Below are 21278 nucleotides of genomic sequence, written 5' to 3'. Positions count from 1 at the left end.
ATGAGTACGGAGGCAACACGAAATAGCCGGTGCCTACAAGGAAGGAATTCGGAGGCAAAACGGAGTAGACGGTGCCAACAAGGAAGAGTTCGTATTGATTTTCATCCGTGATGTCCGGGATGAAAAATTAAGCAAGCTTAATTTTCCCCGCGGACATGCCGGATGATCAAGGATAATGCCGGATGACTTCACGGAGTCAACACGGTCATGCCGGAAACAGTACGGATGATCCCGGATCGACGATCCGTGGTCATCCGTGATGCGATCCGTGAAAGTGTAAAAGGGGCTTTAGTAATCATGCAATAATGGTTTCGTATCAGAGCCGACGCTGACCAGCGTTGATAAATATTGTACGAAACCACTGACTGCGACCAGCAGCGTGCAGCCCATTGTACGCATAGCTAACTGCGACCAGCAGCCCCATACGCAGAGCGTAATGGGGCTTTGCATTGTAGCATTCAGGATCATGACAGATTTAGTATCGCGGGTAAATGTCAACTTAAAATCCAAAAATTTCTTCGATTTGAAGACTTACCAATTAAGTTGAAGTATTGAAAACAGGCTTCGAACAACGTTTGGTTCTGCCAATAGTCCCTTTCTGTTCGAATTGATGACTGAATGTGACTCGGTCGAGAGGACCTTGGGAGAGCTACATACACTGGATACTATGGCCAGCGTATGCGCACACAGACATCTTATCCGTTCATGGATTTGAAATTTGTGTGCGGACTGCATATGATGTGTTCGCAGGCACTGGCTGTAGTATTCAGTGTACTGTATGTAGCTCTCCTAACCCTACTTACCAGGGTGGGATTTCACGGAGCACGCGATCGATTTGCGAAGGACGCGAATGACAAAATCCAACATTTGGACAAGTTTTTCTCCGAATGTTTTCCGACAATGAAGCCGAAAACTATTCTTGCGCAATTTGTGCGAATGTCGTGTGTATCATTGCCAAAGTACAGCATGTTACGTACACGAAGAACACGCGACGGAAATGCGAACAACGAAACATTTTCAATAATTATGGGAGAAAATGTACCCAAGGAGAGGTGGAAGCTGTCTTGAGTTGCTTTTTTTTTTCTTTCCTCTATTTCTCCTTTCTTTTTCTCTCATTTCTCTATCGTGTGCTTGCCTACATTTTTTTTTTCCTAGGACGTATCTCCACTAGTAAAGCATTTGATCTTTTTTTATTTTTTTTTTTGCAGTTCCTCCCGCACATAATCTCTATACTTCGATTTTTCTTTTACATACTTTAGATTAATTTCAAGTGTATTCTGCGATTTGTTATAACAAACATTTCTTTCTCTTTGCTAGTCTGTAATTTCTTTTGTTACTATAGTTGTTAATTATTGTTTGATGTTTAGGTGTATGCTACGATTTTTATTTGTAGAAAACGTATAGGTCATACATCCCCCAAACGTGCGCTAAACGTTCGCGAGAATGTCTCAAATGGTACGCGAACAGTTTGTGATTACGTCGTAAAATGTTCGGAAAAACTTCGCAGATTTCGCGTAACATACGCTAGACATTCTCCAAAGTTTCGGAGTCTGTTTTTGCGAACATCGCGCAATTGCGAACATCGCGCGTGTCTTGCGAAGGTCTTGCGCATATGACGAGGCTTTAAAGACACTTTCGAGAACAATTCACGAGCAAATCACGACCAAGTGTGCGGAAAAGGTTCGCAGAAAATTTCAAACTTTTTTAAAATTCTCGCCGAAGTAAAAACGACATTCGCGAACAATTGACGACGCTTCCGAACCCTCACGTTCGTTTGGCGATCTTTTGCAGACCAAAATGCGAATGCTGGATTTTGCCATTCGCGTCCTTCGCAAATCGTTCGCGTGCTCCGTGAAATCCCACCCTAACGGTCTCCATCCATCCCAGGCCCACAGTCAGTCATAACGTAGCTCACAAAAATGTTCTATTAAACCGAAGGTAAACCTTGGCTGGAGGGTCTAGATGATGTGAATCCGTCTACTACCGATCGCAAATTTCGTTGTGGCTTTCAAGGGGGCTATGCTGGTCCGCAGATCACGTGGTTCCTTGGCCAACGAAACGTCACAATGAACTCGTCTACAAGCCACGCCTCCTTAGCATCTGGGCACTTCAATACCAGCAGTGAGCTAAGTTTGACGCTGACGCTTCAGGACAACGGAAAGACACTGAGATGCATCATCAATCACGTGACTCTTGATGAATCGTTGACACTGGACGGAGTCTTGCGCGTCTGTGAGTATTATTCTATTTTTCATTGTTCTTGTTTTTTTTTATTATGAATGAATCTGAAATTGAATCCAACTCCAAATTATCTATCGAACATACAAAATGCACATTAACCGTTTCTCTAACTGTCGGTATCAACTGTAAACAAATTCCAAATCGAATGTTGCTGCAGGAAGGACAGTATTGATGAAGAGTTCGGTTTCAAAATGTACTACATCCATAACTTCAAGTTCTGAGAAAAACGCGATTTTTTAATTATCATATTAAGCAAGCTCAGACTGGAATGATATTTTCCCCTATCATACTGGTAGATAATACAACACTAAAACCACTCTCTAAGAAAATCCAGGTCCATTCATTTATTTGTTATGAATTAAACATTTTTATATTTTTGTGGATGTAGTACCTTTTGCAACCGAAAGTGGATGTAGTACCTTTTGAAACCGAAATTTCACATGCCATAAATATATTTGGTGTGATGTTATGACATGTTTCGCGCATTTATTTTTTTTTTCAGCAATGGTGTCGATGGGGATGGGATACGAGGTCAAGGGGGCCTAGGTAACTGACAATGCCCTGCCCTATTTAGCATCAAGAATAATAAACCAAAGTGCATCGCTAACGCCCCACTTCTCCCTTGCTGACTAATATTTTGAATGAATGAATGTCATTGGTCATAAGCAGGGGGGGGGGGGATCCATTATACGTGAACGGTTATAGATGGGGAGGGGTCACAATATCTCACCAGGTGATTTCTCTCTTCCGTTTTCTCCTTTTGTTTTTCTCTCACGAGCTTTATCTCAAGATTTCTTATCTTTTTCCTCTTTGTATTAAATTTTTGGCTATTTTCTCCCTGTGAATTCTGTAGGCCTATTCATTATCTTTTCTTCATTTTTTTTTTCAATTTAACTTTTAAGGGAAAAGGTGGAAAATCAGCATCTGAATGTGCTGTATTTTATCAACGATGTAATTGAATTCATTACATGAATTTTATTCTTGTATGTTCTTTATCAGGTAATATAAATCTGATAATCTAAATAAAAAATAGCTGATAAAAATCAAGATCGTCGATGAGTAATACGACCACCTATACCAAACGCACATTTGGTATTACCTTTGTGACATTGTATAAGTAAAAGGTGTCATTTACAAGAATGAATATAAATCTAGTGTTCGAAGCTGTATGTCACTATGTACTTTCAAGCCCTGGGGCCTGGTACTTGACATCATGCATCATAGCACAGCATACCCACAGGTAGGGACTGTTGGTAGGGATGTCAGAATTTCATGCCATTGTATACATCTAACAAAGTAACTTTGCTTTCAGACTAGTTGTCAAACACTTATTAGCTGTTAAGCTATTTATGTAAGAAATAGACCATACCTACAATTTTTTTTTTTTTTTTTTAAATTCTGGGGACAATCAGTAATGGCTCAAGCTCAACACCCTAGCAGTAACGCACGGTACCGGTAACTAACAGTAGATGCAGTATGTGGGACTACATGAGAGTCGCGTAATTTCTCCAGTTTCTCCTTTGCTCTTGTCGACTGCGTTTAATTCACAATCCTTCTCCTGGGATAGTTTTTGTTTTTTTGTCAATGAGTTCTCCTTCATTTTCCTACATTGCTTGATAGAAATGTAATGAGTTTTTCAAGATATTGGTCAGATTTGCGTGGTGATTTTAACAGAAAGCCAAAAAGCCAAAAGCCAACTTCATTTGTTTACGGATTAAGTCAGTAGACAATGGTAAAGGGTCAAGCCGATGCCGCTGTCTGATTGGTCAATTTCCCGATGATGTCATTGGAGTGGATGTAGTACCTTTTGCAACCCAACCAAAACGGATGTAGTACCTTTTGCAACCGAACTGATTTTTAAATGTAATCTTTTAACACTTTCTGGTTAGAAAATCAGTTTTTCGTTAGTATAGGTGTAAAGAGGTCCTAAAAATGAGTACATCAAGACCAAAAAATGGATTTTGATAGAAAATAGATGTAGTACCTTTTGCAACTGAGCTCTTAATTTGAAGGACATAATCTATGCTGCATAGGCTATAATTACATATGTTATATTCATTGGGTAAACGTAAAGAAGAAACGTTTGGTTGTAAGATGGCAAATATCAATGATATCGAAACAACAAGATAATGTTTCGATTACTTAAATCATACCTGAATTCGTTTCTTATGGCAGGCCTACCCTGTGTCGACCGTTTTGATTTAAGTGTGTGGTTGCGCATGTGCATAGACTTATGATACTGTGTCCGGGCATTGTCTGTATGCATTTGTATGTACTTGCCCTGTATCTATACCTTTTCTCTTTCTTTCAATTATTTTCTTTATTACTTGGTCATTTAGGTGCTATGGTTGACGTTGATGTTGCAATATCCAACATCGACACATCGTCGGTGACTTTGCAGACCGACATTAAGCCACGAGCAGCTTCGGAAGCAATACACTGCGACCTGAAAACCTGCAATGTCAACTCTAGTAAGTAGCCTTTTCACATTTTCTTTGAGTGTACTGAACAATTGTATGTCCGCGTTCGAGTGCTTTAAGGCGAAACGACGTGAACCAAACCATACTTTACCGTACCATATCGTACCACACAGTATCATACTATTCCAGATGAAGATAGCTCTTAGTAGAAATACTTTATTTCTCGAATACCTCACCTGCATGCACTTCTTTCATCATTTCACTATAAAATCCATGCACCTTAAAAAGATCCCATCTACATGACTATAACTTCTACATCCGGACAATTTAATTGACAGGAAATGTTACCGTCTTGAGCCAGTGCATCACAACTCCTGTGTACAACATTGGGCTTGACAATTATTACCAAGTGCCTGACCTGGAGCCGTCTACTAGGTACTCCGTCCGGCTATCCTGCCGTAATGACTGCGGAGAAACGTACGAAGAGATACAATTTACAACACTGCATTTGGAAAAGAGCAATGTTGAAAACAGTGAGTTCTTATTCTCTGACGCATGTGTGAAATACACATTTATGGATAAGGAGCACAATTTTTCATTGATTATTGTCAGTCTTCATTTTGACCATTGGCACAACACTCACATAAACACACACACACACACACACACACTCACACAAACACACACGCACGCACACTCTCACACGTTTTCACACAGACAGGGTCTGTAAACACACAACTTGAGATATAATCAAGCAAAGACCTGATCACATGCATAGATTTATTTAAGTATCAATCCTAGAAATGCACACACATTATCACACACGTAAATGTTACTTCATTATGACCCATTGTCCCCTACAAACGAAATATTAAACGTTCTTAATGGATTTCTTTTCCTTTTTTTGTCCCCGCCGAACGAGTTCGAGCAGGGGACTATGAAACGGGCTCCGTACGTGTGTGTGTCCGTGTGTCCGTCCGTCCGTGTGTCCGTCCGTGTGTGCGTCCCTGTGTGATCAAAATGTTCAAAATGCTACTCCTTCGCCATTTCTAACCCGATTTTGATTCTGTTTGCTTTAAATGATAGCACTACATGGGAGCTTTGAAACTTCTATACAGAATTTCAGTTGTGACCTTTGACCTTGACCTTTGACCTATATTGTACATTTTGCTTCAAAATGCTACTCCGCCATTTCTAACCCGATTTTGATTCTGTTTGCTTTATGTGATGGCACTAGGTGAAGGCTTCAAAACTTCTACACAGAATTTTGACCTTTGACTTCTTTGACCTTTGACCTTGATTTTTGACCTATATTGTACATTTTGCTACAAAATGCTACTCCTTCGCCATTTGTAACCCGATTTCAATTCCGTTTGCTTTAAGTGATGGCACTAGGTGAGGGCTTCAAAACTTCTACACAGAATTTTGACCTTAGACTTCTTTGACCTTTGACCTTGATTTTTGAACTGTATTGTACATTTTGCTACAAAATGCTACTCCTTCGCCATTTCTAACCCGATTTCGATTCCATTTGCCTTATGTGATGGCACTAGGTGAGGGCTTCAAAACTTCTACACAGAATTTTGACCTTTGACTTCTTTGACCTTTGACCTTGATTTTTTTTACCTATATTGTACATTGGCTACAAAATGCTACTCCTTCGCCATTTCTAACCCGACTTCGAGTCCGTTTGCTTTATGTGATGGCACTAGGTGAGGGCTTCAAAACTTCTACACAGAATTTTGACCTTTGACTTCTTTGACCTTTGACCTTCATCTTTTTACCTATATTGTACATTTTGCTACTAAATGCTACTTCCGGCGGGGACATATATTACGCACCGCGTAATTTCTACTTTTCCTTGTTTTCGTTTGTTGAATTTTTTTGTTTGTTTTTGTATCCATTTTTGTTGTATTTTTGAGTAAAGAAAGACAGAGTCTCATGTTTTGCTTAGAATTATTCACACTGAAAAAAATATACATAATATGTCATATGAAGGGTAACTAAGGCTTGTTTAAATTTTGGTTTTATTTGCATACGTCAGTATGAAAATAATGACATGCGGAAGAGCTCTTTATTGGTTTCACTTGAAAGTCGTGTGTTTAGACCACGGAAATAAAGAACAGTTTTCCTGGTCCGCCTATCTCGAAAGTGAGAATGATGTTCCAGAGAAGTATCAATCTTACTCTACGGTCTCAAAGCACCATCCATCTATTTATCTTTTTGTTTGACTAAACAATAAAAGAATTAAAATCAGAAGCACTGCCCTTGACACTTCACTTGAGCCTCTGTTATATTATCAATGCAGCTGCATTGGGATGTCTGAAAAACGTACAAGTTAAACACACACACACACACACACACACACTCACTATACTTAATCTCATATTTTTAATCTAATGCCCAAACTTCGAATAAACACTGTTGATAGAAAAACATGACTGGATATCATTTATGGCATAAACTACAGTACAATTAAAAGAAACAAAAGCCCATAGAGAAATGTGGATTGAATGAAAGCAGCAACATTTGGAGAACACATGTTTGAGATTAATCGAAGAATCGATTAATGAATCATGAGTTTGCGAAGTTTTGGTGTTGGAACTGCCGGGTGAAAATTCCACAAAAATATCACTGTTCTAACATAATGAAAGAACACGTGACTAACCAATTTTAGAAAGCAGGAATATCGTTTGCTACCCTTAACATATGACAGTATCAAGTTGATGGAATGTGTAATTTCATTAAAAAAAGTTATCAAAAAGCGCCGTAGTTACGTATAGAGGCAGATGTGTACATTAGAAAAAAAATGAAATATAAGTTTAACTATCAATTATTGTCGTCAAATAAAAGGTGTCACATCTTTTGCATTTAATATTAAAGATTGGGTCAGAAAGTGCGTAATCGGCATCGTCGTCGTCGTCGTCCTTACCGTTGTCGTGATTGCTGTTGCAGTGCCTATCGTTCTTTCTACCGTTGTCAGAGGTACTTGATTTTCATTCTGTGGAATGTAGATTCCTCGTGAGGGACAATTTGATTATTAACGCTTACAAAGAAGACAGCAAATATAATTACTTGACATTGCATTATGCCAGATATTCAGGAAACTAACGAGTAGAAAGAAACAACTATTGATAGGAATGACAATGTATTAATTAGGTTCACTCAATACATAACAAAATGTACATATTTTAGTATTAACATGGTATGCGCGAAAGGAGACATGTATTAATGTACACAATGAGTGTTTTATAGCAGTATTGAACATTACATACGAGGCAACACATTATGTTGTTTTCCAAATTTAGGAAGACTTTACAATGCGAAGACTCCTTCAATAAAAGATACTAAATGTATGCCTAAATGAAATGTAATTTTGATTTTTGAGTTCAGTTTATTTGATTTATATCCAATTTCCTTAATTGTAAAAACACCATATTTCTCTCTCGGTTTGGCCAAACATTCATTTTGTTGAGATTGAAACTTTGCCTCATTTATCCCCTGTCAGCCAAATATCACTACCCCTTCCTGGTCTACGTAATATCGCTCATAACATGATTCACTGTGTTGTCCTTGATTGTTTGGTTTTTTGCTTTGTTTTTTTTTTTTGTTTTGTTTTTTTTTTTGCCAAATGATTTTGTATCTTTTAAGATTATTCAGAAGCTTCCAAAAATTGTCAATAAGTTTGGAATGTGCGCATTCTTCATAAAATCGAAAGTTTTGACGATATTTCTTAGTAGAAGTTTGTAGAGTAAATGCTCTTTCTTGATTTTTCCCCTTCCAACGTGCCCAGGAAAGCTTTTCTCATTGCATGATGGTATTGAGAGTGAATCAATTTCTCCGACGGCTGCACAACCAGACGCTAATCGTAGATGGAGCAACTTCCCCGTGGTAACATAATTACTATACAACATAAATGTTTACGTGTGAAATATGTGAGAGTGATATAGGGAACATACTCACTTAAATATGTTTTTTTTTTCTGTTTTTTTTTCGTCCTTCATATTTCGCTTGCAACCCAAAACAAGTACAAAAGGTCGAACAAAAACAGTGCAAGATTGTATGCAATTTGAGTGTACTATTTACATTAACATTGATATCATCAACGCCTTTATTAATGCGTATAATATTCTGGCCTTTACGTTTGTTGTTTTATTTCCTTTTCATTTCTTTCTAATTTTTGATAGTTTTGATGGCATCCAGTACAATCTTTTTTATCTTCATATTATATCGTGCAATACATACTTATCATCATTCATAAATGTTCATCATACGTTTTTAAATGCATTATACCAATTGTATACCCTGCCATGTAGATTTATGTTTTTACCATATTATGTGTTTATGTGTATATGTCAACCCCTCCCTCTAAGAAATACCGCTACAAGCCTACCAATTCATCCCATACACTGTGCATTGACATAACATGATCGTTGTGTTTAATATTTTAAAGCTTTTCCCTTTTACCTTTCTCTGATATTTCCTACATGTATGCAATGCAAGCGAACAGTGTTGAACTTATGTATCGAGGAGGTGATTATGTTAACTCAATTGAAACTCTATTTTAATACAGTTTCCAAGAGATGACAAAGAAAGCCAATGTCTTGAATTGGGACGATATTTTGCTCAACACCATAACCAACACGAAATACAACACCAAATATGCTGTTGAGAGTAACACAAGACACGGTATGACTGTTACTACCGAGCTTTGCCCTTCTCCATTACAATTAATCAAAGTGCTGAGCTCGGAATGGTTGTCTTGTTATTTAGCTTAAACTTCAATGCAAATGCTGGGGTTGGGGAGGGGAGTGTTATCTGTGTGTTGAAATAGATTGTCGACAATGAAAGATAACATTCTACAACGTGCACATTTAGGCTTTTCCGGGACCATTCGTTGCATTTCACAACCTCCTGTATTAATCTACGAATCTTTTATTTGCTTTCTAGCTTGTTTTAATTCTTGAATATGTGTGCCTTTAGGTGTTTGTGTTTTCGGTTATTACCTATTTTCTATTTTAGGGGTGCGGGTGCTTCAAGACATTAACAATTTTTTTTTTTTTTTTTTTTTAGTTCTGCTCTATTTTTCTTTCTTCTCTTATACGTCATATTGAAATCAATTTTGTTATATGGGAAGATCATGCGAGATAGAGAGAAAACAAATTATAATTCTTCTTGTTGTTCAATAGAGTGAAAACCGGGCAGAGGATGTGGTCGTCTACGAAGAGATCAATGATTCGACCTACTCTCGTCCTACCTCTTCAGCCGAACGATGCTTAGCCCTGTAGTGTTCAAGGGAGCTAGAGCCGCAATTGCCGCGTTTCTCCAATATACACCTATAGTCAGGAATCATCTATTGTTAGTTTAGTATGCACGAAAGATAGGTAGCGGAGTCGTCCACGTTTACAGCGATATCCTTCTACATTGAAATGAGGTACATCATAAAAATGCTATTAAGGTTGTTTTGCCTGATGTAACTGGTTGTTGGGCCCAGTCATCATTGTGATCAACCCCTAATAATTTCGAAAAGTTGGTACACAAAAAATTGATCTCATTCTTGGGAAAAAAATGCAATCCTGTATCAAGGGCAATTTGGTTTCAGACAAGGATATAGCACATTTATGGCCCTTTTAGAATTTGTCAATAATGCTACTTTGGCTTTTGAAGAAAAAAAAATATTGTTATTGGATTATTCTTAGACTTATCAAAAGCCTTTGATACTATTGATCACAACATTCTGATAAGTAAAATGTATCATTATGGAATTAGAGGCAATGTGTTAATCTGGTTTGAAAGTTATTTGTTTATAAACAGAAAACAATATGTGTCTATTGACAATCATACTTCACAATTTCAATATATCAATGTTGGTGTCCCGCAAGGATCAGTGTTTGGTCCATTACTCTTTTTGCTTTATGTTAATGACCTGGCTTTTGTAAGTGATGTTTTAAAGCCCATTATATTTGCTGATGACACAAACATCTTTCTGTCAGGCAAGGATATCCATGATATGAATGTTGTATTCAATGCAGAACTTGAAAAGGTGTATATTCCTAGTTTATATCCAACAAACTCACTATTAATTTTGAAAAAAACAACAACAAATTTTATGATATTTACACCTTAGCAATTACAGCCAGATACAACTTTGTTTGATTTATCCATTAATGACCAAAAAATAAGTAATGTTAAAAAAACAAAGTTTCTTGGTGTCATTATTGACGAACATCTCGCATGGAAAGATCAAGTTCAAAATATTTCAGGTAAAATAGCAAAAGCAGGGGGTATTTTAAACAGATTGAAGAGTTTGCTTCCTCTTCGAATTATGTTAAATATTTATAATACCTTGGTTTTGCCACATCTTTCATATTGTAATGTTGTATTGGGAAACTGCTCTAAATATCTTTTGAACAGATTGATTGTTTTCCAGAAACGTGCAGTCCATTGTGTCTCAAACTCTCACTTTTTAGCTCCGACAAACCCTTTGTTTGAGAAATTGAAGGTTTTAAAGGTCTTAGATTTGTATACACTGCAGGCAGCATGCTTCATGTACAAATATTCTAATGATTTACTGCCTGATGTTTTTAAAGATTATTTTATTTGCAATAACAAAGTCAATTAACTGTAGAACTAGAAACTCTGATAATTTGTATGTACCATTTTACCGCCTTAGCCTGTCAAGAAAGTCAATAAGGTATACAGGCCCCAAAATATGAAACTCAGTTAACCCCAGTTTGAAATTATGCTCCACCATTTCATCATTCAGAAGACAGTTTAAGTTACAGTTGATTAATGCGTACCGATATTGTTCATAGAACTGTAGGCCTACTGTGTCTATACAGTGCACTGGCTGATTCTCGGCATGTGTTGTTCTGTGTTCTCCATTCGGGCGCCTGCTCGGTGACCTTCACCCCGGCGCGCTGGAGGGGTGCGCGCGCCGGGGTGGGGGTCGCCGGGCGGCGTGTTGTTTTTAGACGGCGCAGATTGGGGAAACTAAAAATGTATCGGGGACCCTATCCCTAAACCTAACCCCAATCCTAATCCTAACCCTAACCATCAAACCCTAACCCTAACCCTAACCCTAACCCTAACCCTAACCCCAACCCTAACCCTAACCCTAACCCTAACCATATCCATAACCAAAAACCCTAACCCAACGTTTTTCCCATAGGTTTAACACGCGCCATGCCCCAATCTGTGCCGTCTTAAAAAAAAAAAAAACGCCGCCGGGCGGCCGCCTCGGGTGGGGGATGTAGAGTGGTACAGGTTGGGAATAGCGCGCGTGCCTGTGGTGATTATGATCGGAGCCTTCTACATTCATTGTACAATGTATTACAATTATTCTTTTACACTGTACTCAGCACATGTATCGTAATGGAGGGCTCTGATCATGTTGGAAGTGGTGCGCCCTCAGTGGCGGGGCGCGGCTCACGATATTGCTTGGCATATGTACACACTGAAGAATCAGCTGCTCACATTATTCAATGATACTCGGTATTATAAGAAGTAATAAGAATAAAAATATTCATAAATACCCCACTCGTCAAACAGATGAATATCATTTGCCCCTTACCCGAACTCTATTTACAAAATCCACGTTCATCTACAGTGGCCCAAAATTTTGGAATTCCCTTGAGAAAAATATAAAAGATTCCATTAGTTTGAAATCATTCTCTAGTAATTTAAAGAAATATTTGATTAGCTCATATGTACCCCATGATTAGTTTGACTGTTTGGAATTGTTGTTCTTTTTTCTTCACCCCGTATCGAGATTGTTGACCTGCCCTTCGCTCTCTCTACTCCCCCTCTCCCCCTCCCGCCCTCTCTTTCCCTACTCTCTTCTGTGTGTGCACAATGTATGTGGATGCATACATGTGTGTGTACGTGCGTGTGTGTGCGTAATGTGTATGTGGGTACGTGTGTGTGCTTGTGTGTATGTGTATGTGTATGTGTATGTGTGTGTGTATGTGTATGTGTATGTGTATGTCTATGTCTATGTGTATGTGTATACATGTGAAAGCGTATACACTGTACTTCATGTAACCATCCGATTCGATTGAATGAAAACTGTATACTTTCAATGATTAGCTTGTACGGTACGGTACATGTATCGTTGTATTGTGTTATAAAGTCATATATAATTAATGTATTGTAGTAATGTAACGTAAGTGAGGGGACTGCAATCTACAAGTTCGCTTTTTAGCAGCCCCTCAATTTTCATTTCCATGAAGTTCTTTAAAGAACCAATATGTATTATTATGTTCCAATATATGTAATCATGTCAAAGTGTATTACCTGTGTTTGATTGGAAATGAAAATAAAAAAACATGCATGTGAACATGCATGTGTGAAATGAAATGAAAAATTATGATGATATGTATTTTTTTTTGTCTTTGTCGATTTTTATAGAATATTACATGCTCAAACCATATATATATTTTTTTAATTGCATTCAATGATAATTCTTGCCCATCTTTTTGTCCCACCCTTTTTATGGCTGTTTTTGGTATGTCATGGTTCCTTCCTTTTGGATGTGTTTTTTTTTTCTTCTTGTCCCTATTTATTGCAAATCCAGTTCTTTTTTATGCGACTCATGATTTATGTAACAGTGTATAACGACATACAGTTTTAATATTGTATATTTGCTCATGGGATCAGCCTCGGAAGGCCAATGGCCTACTGCTGATTTCCTCCACCATTTATTTTAATTGTTATGTTAATCATGAACACACACTTTTTAACTTTTAACTGTGATTATGTACTTATCCAAAATAATTTTTGGTTTCTATATGTATGTGTTAGAACTGATTGATTGTGTATTTATATGTTTTTTACCTGAACTTGTGGAAACTGAAATTGAATCACAAGGTATCTAACTGGAAATTATGTATCAGGTATCAAGTATGTCCTGTTGCCTGAAATCAAATTCTCTGTGAAGTGGATAACTCGCCGTAATAGCTGTTCAAATCAATCAATTCAATTTTTTTTTTCATTTATCGATGCACCAAGAAAAAAAAATGGGAGAGGAAAAGGTTACTACTGAACATTATGTTTTGTGCATTTTCATAAAAACTGAAATCAAAGTAAAGTAAACAAGGTGCGCAAGATGCACAAAAGCCAAACAACCAAACACAACCAAAACAACAAACAGAGAGAGCCCCACTGAAAACTTGACAACTACAGCGGCTCGTGGCATTTTTTTCCTTTATTTTCACTCTCTGTACATAAACAAGATCTCATATAGTGATAAATATGACGATCGTTATTTGTATGTTACCGTATAATTATATAACTTTGTGTTGGTTTGTACCTTAACCTCCGTACTTGGACTCTTGGAGTACTGTACGATCACGTAGTGCTGCGTGTCGCACGAGTCTCAGAACACGCGCACTTAAATGAACAATGATAAACAGTTAGTTTTCATACAGTGTTTAGATATCTACCAATAATCTAAACAATGGTTATTGGCGAGTAGGGGATACTAGTCAGAGGGATGATATGTATATCGTCTAATGGTTGTATGCAGTATTTAATTTTTCTGATATCCAGATTGAATAGAAGCTGACATTTTACGAACATAAGAAGGATTTTTCGTCAGCTTTCAATACCATTGTACCACATTTGTTAACTGGAAAGTTACATAATGTCATGAAGGTTAACCCATATCTGTCTCTGTGGATAGGAGATTTCATGACCGACAGGTCGCAAAGAGTACGCCTAGGGGAGGTAGTTTCCGATGATAGAACACTGAATGTTGGGGCACCACAAGGATGTGTGCTCTCACCTATTTTGTTCACTCTCTTAACAAGTGATAGCCCAGTAAGTCCATCTTGTCATATTGTGAAATACGCAGATGACACATGTATTGTAGGATTGATACGTAACAATGAAGAAATGGTTTACAGGAGAAGTGTTGACAAGTTTGTGGAATGGTGTGAACAAACATCACTGATTTTAAACACCAGGAAAACTAAAGAGATGATTTTTGATTTTGGTAAAACTGGTCAAAACAATCATGACAGGATTTCCATTGGGGGAGATACCATAGAGCAGGTGTCAGAGTACAAATACCTTGGAACAATTATAGACGATAAACTTAGGTGGGATGCAAATACTAAGAAAATTCAGTCAAAAGGAAACCAGCGATTGTATTTCCTTAGAAAACTCAGGTCATTTAATGTGAAGAGTCAAACACTTGTCTTGTTCTATCAAAGTGTAATACTGTCTGTTATGTGTTTCTCATCAGTAGCATGGTTTAGTTGTTTAACAGAGAAAAATAAGTCCAAATTGACAAGGGTTGTATCACAAGCCAGTAAAATTATAGGAATGCCTGTGCAACATCTAGAGGATATTGTACAATCTGCTCTTGTGTCTAGACTTGATATTGTAATGAAAGATGAATCACATCCGCTTCATGATGAGGTGACTGTAAACAGATCAGGTAGAATTAGACTTCCAAAAGTAAAGACGGAGAGGTTCAGACGGTCATTTCTGATCGCAGCATGTAAAGTTTTCAATAGCAGATTTAACAGATGAGGTTATTTTTTTTTGTTATTTATAGTATATGTTATATGTTTGAAATATGTGAACTGTTTTAATGATTCATGAGTTGTATTTTTAAGACAAGTGCCAGATGACTCGGCCCAAGCAGGGCTCTGACCTATCTACATGGATTGTATGTGTTGAGCTTAACTACCCTTTGTGCAATGTATTTGTGGTGTGAAAGTCCAGTATGTGTGCACTTGATGACAATTGTATTGTTCATTAGTTATGTTGAATTGTTACATATTTTTGACTCATTGCAAAATAACTGTACACAAATTTGTAAACAGCAGCAGTGTAATTGTGAATGAGCCAACAGTACACCTGGGAAGTTTTGAGCTGCATGTCTTGCCAACCCTATGACCTATGACTGAATTGAATGTTTTAGATTTTGTGATGAAACATTTTTAATTTATTATATATTGTATTTGTTACTGGAACATACGCAGAAAAGGAACGAAGGAAAAGAATTAAGAGAACTTTTCAACAAAATACAAATATGATAACATTATTGAGTATTTGCAATACGTCACACTGCCTGTTATATTTTAGTATGGTGTATGAATGTCTCTTTTTTTTTATAGCCTTTGTCACGCAGCAAATTCTCTTTGAGATAATTTACTGTCTCCTATCCTTGCCCAGGCTTTTTGTGTGCTGGAGCGCTCTTTCACGTTGATTAGGTGATAGTTTTGGTGTATGTGTGTGTGTGTATGTATAAGTTTATATGGGTGTAACTCGCGGGTGTGGGGTATGTGTGTGTGCGTGTATGTGTGTGTGTGCGTGTGTGTGTGGGTGTGTATGTGGAAGTGTACTCTTTGAGAGTCGGGGGGGGGGGGGTAGTGGTGTGTAGAACATGTGTTAAAGTCTCAACTGGAGGAGTGCTCTAGCATATGGAAGTGCCTGGATGGGGTGAATAGGGCGAAGGGGGGGGGGGGGGAAATGCATACTTTATATACGCTTATTTTCTCCTGCAATATTTCATTTTTTTTTTGTATTAAATGTATATATTTTATGTATGTATGGTATAAAACTTATGTTAACTTATTTCATGATTTATATTCTTCATTTATGCACCTCTATCTTTATGTATGTCCGAAAACAAATTTTATGTATATTTTATACATGACAATAAATTATCTTGAATCTTGAATCTTGAATCTTGAATCTTGAACAAAATCGTTGCGTAAATAAGTTGCATCGGCAATGACGAAATGTGCATGCACGTTGTACATATACTGATGCAAACGTGCAGGAGAAGGTTGAATGAATAATGGACTATACCAATGTTTGTATTTTGTACATCTGTTTATTGGTGTATACAGGAAGGGCCATGTTTTGGTAAAATAGGGGTAAAACGTATCATGAAAATGTTTTGCAGTTAGTTCACAGAGAATGTAACAAAAGACGCAGAAAAAGCATGAACTTTGAATAAAGTTATTGTTCACTTCATGTGTATTTCATGTTGACTGTATTGCTTTTCTTAAGGATAACATCTTCATACGTCGTAAAAATGGCAGTGTATAAACTGGTAGCGAAGCGTTTACCTAACCTCTTTAGCACTTTCTGTGCCCGGTAATGTGCACACAAATTAATTTGACATTCAGACATAATTATTCCACAGAAAAACCAATATGGCAATCAAAAACCGAATACACAGATATTGGGCGTGAATGTGAATTATGTGAAAGCAGCAATAGGTCCATGAAAGTTTGAGGAAATGAAGTAAACAGCAAACTGTAGCTGCAGTTACATTTTCACTGCTGACTGATTTTGAGAGAAATCTTACAATCGATTCGAAAGGTGTGCATTTTGAGGATTTCAGTGCCGTCATTTCCCACAGAGAGACTACTGCAATCTATGACGTCATTTTGGCAACAATAATCAAAACTTATGCAACCCCCACACCCCTAATCGCCTCAAAGGGGTGACCAATGTTGTACAGAGGAGGATAAATGTTGGTCTGGTCTGTTAGCTTCTCTCTGTACTGGGCGAGGGTTAGCTAATCACATAGACACCAATCATCACCAAATTTCCAAAAGTCAGAAAGAGACTAAATATGTGACAGTGCACCTCAAAACGAACATAAAGTCGCACACACTGATTTTGCGTGAGGACTGAAAATAAGTGGAATGGGTCAACCTAGCCGAACTTGACTTTTTTCATATTTTCTGAAAGAGCGAGTCTTCTTTTACATTATGCAAAAATTTGGTATCATAAAACGGGCAAGAAAGTGCGTTTTTTAAGCAGTTAATCTCGAACATTTTTGGTAGAATAGTGTGATTAGGTGTGTTTTTAGAATCCCTTTTTCATTTCTGAAAAACCTTGTCCACACTCTTCACTTTCAACTCTAATAACTTTTGAAAGAGTAGTTGTACTGCTGTGAAAGTTGGCATTAATTATGGACAGAATGTGTTAATGAGGCACGCTTAATTTCAGTTTAATCTGATAATCCCTTCATTGTTGTTACTCTGGTGGTTTACTTCCTGTTTTTTGTCCCATTCATCGCACAGCTAGCACGGTTTGGTAAAGATTAAGCGTTTGTGCTTTATTTCCAATATTTAGATAGGTTAGGAGAGTCCATTTGATTTGAGTTATACATCATTTTAAAGCTTAAAGTCTGCTCTTTCAGAATACGGTCTTAACAAAAAAATCATATCTGGCGACTTTTTGTTTGTTTTGAGGTGCAGGGTCACATATTGCTTCACAACAACAGTGAATATAAAATGCGGGAGAAGGGATAAAATTTACATGGATAATGTTTATGCTGCTCACAGCATATTCACCGACCTGCCTTCTCGTAGGTCTGAAATATAGATACTTGATTACAAACACCAATTACTTTCCTTACAACACAATTGAACACATCATTTATCACTTTACTCTTCTACACCTTTGGAGACCGTTTCATATTCTACCATCTTTATCTATGGGAAAGGGAGGGATTTAGTTAATAGGGAAAATGATGTTAGTGGGTGTGGCCACTTATCTCGACATCGGCAGGGTCACGGGATGAGGTTCTCGTCTGCATGTCGATCGAGCTCGTCCAAGGGGCTGGGGCGTCTGCTAACCGGTCTGCTTTCACTGCTTCCTTAAACGATTCGTCACCATTGCCGTCCACGTTGTGGCAACCTGACAGGACGCTTCAACATCTCTGGTGACATCAGTCGACTACTTCGAGTTCGTTACACGCCACATTGGTGTAAACCAAAGTTCTGTTTTGTCGTGATGTATACCGTTTCTCGACTTGTTGTTCACCGTTTAACTTATTGACTCTTGGGCAGTCCAACCATGATCCTCGTCTCATTCACAGCGTTGATAGAGTTTAGTTGATTAGTATGGAGGGGAGCATGATGTACAAGGAAAGGTGATCTCCTGACTCTATCTCAGATGTGGTCTCCAACTATTCATGGCCCTTCTCTATCTGCCGGTCTCTCTAATCACGCAGCTCCTATGTTGTGTCCCCTCTCTTCTATCAATACTCTAACTCTCCTCAAACAAGATCTTTTATAACAACTTTGCTATTGGTATCCTTTCCCTAAAAGTATTTCACTGGCTAAATCTTATTTTGGGGTGTGATCTTCACTGGAAATTAATTTCTTATTGGTCAGATCTTCCATTAGCTCCTCCCATTCGTTTCTGTGGAACTCCGTTTTCTATGATTCATCTCAATTTCTGATTAATTCGCCCACTGTCTTTTAGTTTCTTTATTTCCTTGTTCTCTGTAACTACTGGTCAAGACTTATTGTTTCTTGGATAATACAATCATAAAACAAATGAATGCTAGTATCCTTATGACGTCCAACGTTATCGTCATCATTTTTCTGGGTTGTTGTCCCTGAATTTGTCTTTGGAATTCCTGTCTGACCTACTCCACTAAAGTACATCAAAATAAAGGAGAAGTTATGGCTGGAGAACGACCTTCCAGCTCAGAGGGTCATTCATGTTTAGGGATCAGAGGGCAAAAACACGTCATTCCCATAATTTGGATTGGGGGCTTTGGGGATGGAGAGTGCGGGGAACTGACCACTGGCTGGAGAAAGTATAGCCAATGCCAAACTCACAAATTCCTAGCACCAATAACTTTTCTTGGGAGAGGAGAATTGACAAAACAAAAAAAAGGAAGTCTAGCTGGAAGCAAAATAAAGAGTTTCATAAACTCCAAGAAGGGGAAAAGACTGATTCATACTGACGTCACAGGGTGACTTGGAAAACAACTGTAATGCTTCTGTTTTCTTTAACTTTCTATCTTCTTCTATTCTTTTCCTTATTATATGTGTTAGTAGCCATATGGGCTACATCTACCCCACCTCCGAAAAATTTCGTCCTCGAAATTGGGTTGAACGTGTGTCGTATTTACATACTATTTACCAGCATACCAACCACCTTGCGCGACCTGGCTTTGACCGATCTTAATTCTCACTGGTTTTTTATACTCATCAAAGTAAGGATACACATACAATACTCTTAATGGTAAATATCAAAATAACATGTCACTATCATCGTTAGACATGAATAACATTATAACAATCATAGCAAAGTATCTAGCTTCCAACAAATTAATGATAAGTCTGCACCTCTCAAACCTGAGACTTCGTAAACTTCGAGAACTAATAACAAAACACTTAAAACATCAATGCGAATTTAATTGTAGGGCTTGCTTAATCTGCACTCCCGACATCAGGATAATCGTCCTCGACTTAATTGAAATACAATAATAACTCTTTCGCAAATTCTTAAACATAATGTAATGCCATTAGCATCACACTAAACAATTCAAACATAATACATCACAATACTCGTCCTGGGATAACTCTTCCCCATAGCAAAAACACATGATATACGAATTAATGATAACATCAGTGTCCATCATGATATGGTACATTGTACTACACAAGAAATACGCAAGATGGGCAGTTATTCCTCATCTGTAGAAGTATAAGGCAGGTTCGGAGAGACTAACAATCTCCTAAACTCGATAGTCCTTATTCCTCTCATAAGCCTCTTTATGCTGCTTTTTTCTTTCTTTGGCAATAGCCCTTCACCATGGCCTTGCTGCCATGAAACATACAACACAAAATAATCAGACTGTTGAATACATCCTATCCAGACTATTCAACCCTAGTAAATCAAAGCACATACACAACAATTCAAATCGAGATGGTCATGGTTAGATGACGCAAAACTGATAAAGTAACAATAACAAAATTCAACAAGTTATGGACACTCTCTTTCTAATGCCCTAATTCACAGATCGTTTGATCAATATTCATGTACGTCAACTGTACATAAACATCTCATCAACTTTTGAGATGCACATTTAAAAATCCTAACCTCCCTTTGTCAGTCACAAAAAAAAAAACACTATCTGACACATGCTACACAACTTCGAATATAACTTTGTCGAGGAAAACAAATTCACTACTATCAAGAATACTCCGGAATTCCCATGGAATCATACCATCTACGCCCTGGACATAACTTTTGATATTCATGACCCTTCTCTTGAAATTCGGCCATCCTATCTTTTGGCTTCATTTTCCAGAACGATACTGATGCCTCATACAACCGAACAGTTTTGTAAATTGCTGGTTTTGCTTTTGGAAAACATGACAGCACAACGATGGACACAAACATACCAACACACATCAAAATCTATGTCAGTGGAAACAAAAAGAGCACAACCTTTACCAAAATCAACACGATCAACCAAACTAGAAAGAAACAACCCTGTTTCACTTTCTACAACTGGCTGCACAACTTGACTTCAATAATACACAAGCCTGCCAGGTGAATGCGGACACATTTTTGACCGTCCTGGGGAGACAGTCTTCCTCATCTATTGAGGCGGTCCCAATGCAAGTTCTCACCTGAGGAAAGGGGGACACTGGGGACGGGAAACTTCTCTTTCTTACATCACTTTCAACAACACCAGGTAGAAGCGGACACCTTTTTGACCGTCCTGGGGAGACAGTCCTCCTCATTCATAGAGGTGGTCCCTAATTGCTCTCCACCTGAAAAGGGGACACTGGGTACGGGGTCGGAGCTTGTGACTCAAATCAGGAAAGTCATCTCTCT

The 21278-nt window shown here is 37.9% G+C and overlaps 1 protein-coding gene across 1 annotated transcript in view; it reads left to right on the top strand.

Moving 5' to 3' along the window:
- Nucleotides 1-21278, top strand: part of LOC140230157 (uncharacterized) — a 48075-nt gene that overhangs the window by 9467 nt on the left and 17330 nt on the right. Inside the window, exons 4-8 of the mRNA XM_072310346.1 lie at nucleotides 1939-2232; nucleotides 4581-4712; nucleotides 5000-5194; nucleotides 7545-7646; nucleotides 8455-8552. Of these exons, the coding sequence (XP_072166447.1) occupies nucleotides 1939-2232; nucleotides 4581-4712; nucleotides 5000-5194; nucleotides 7545-7646; nucleotides 8455-8552 (821 nt within the window). The remainder of the gene's footprint in view (nucleotides 1-1938; nucleotides 2233-4580; nucleotides 4713-4999; nucleotides 5195-7544; nucleotides 7647-8454; nucleotides 8553-21278) is intronic.

Source organism: Diadema setosum, chromosome 6, assembly GCF_964275005.1.
Source record: "Diadema setosum chromosome 6, eeDiaSeto1, whole genome shotgun sequence".
NCBI lineage: Eukaryota > Metazoa > Echinodermata > Echinoidea > Diadematoida > Diadematidae > Diadema > Diadema setosum.
Note: the sequence above shows the minus strand (reverse complement) of the source record. Positions and strands in the feature narration are given on the sequence as shown.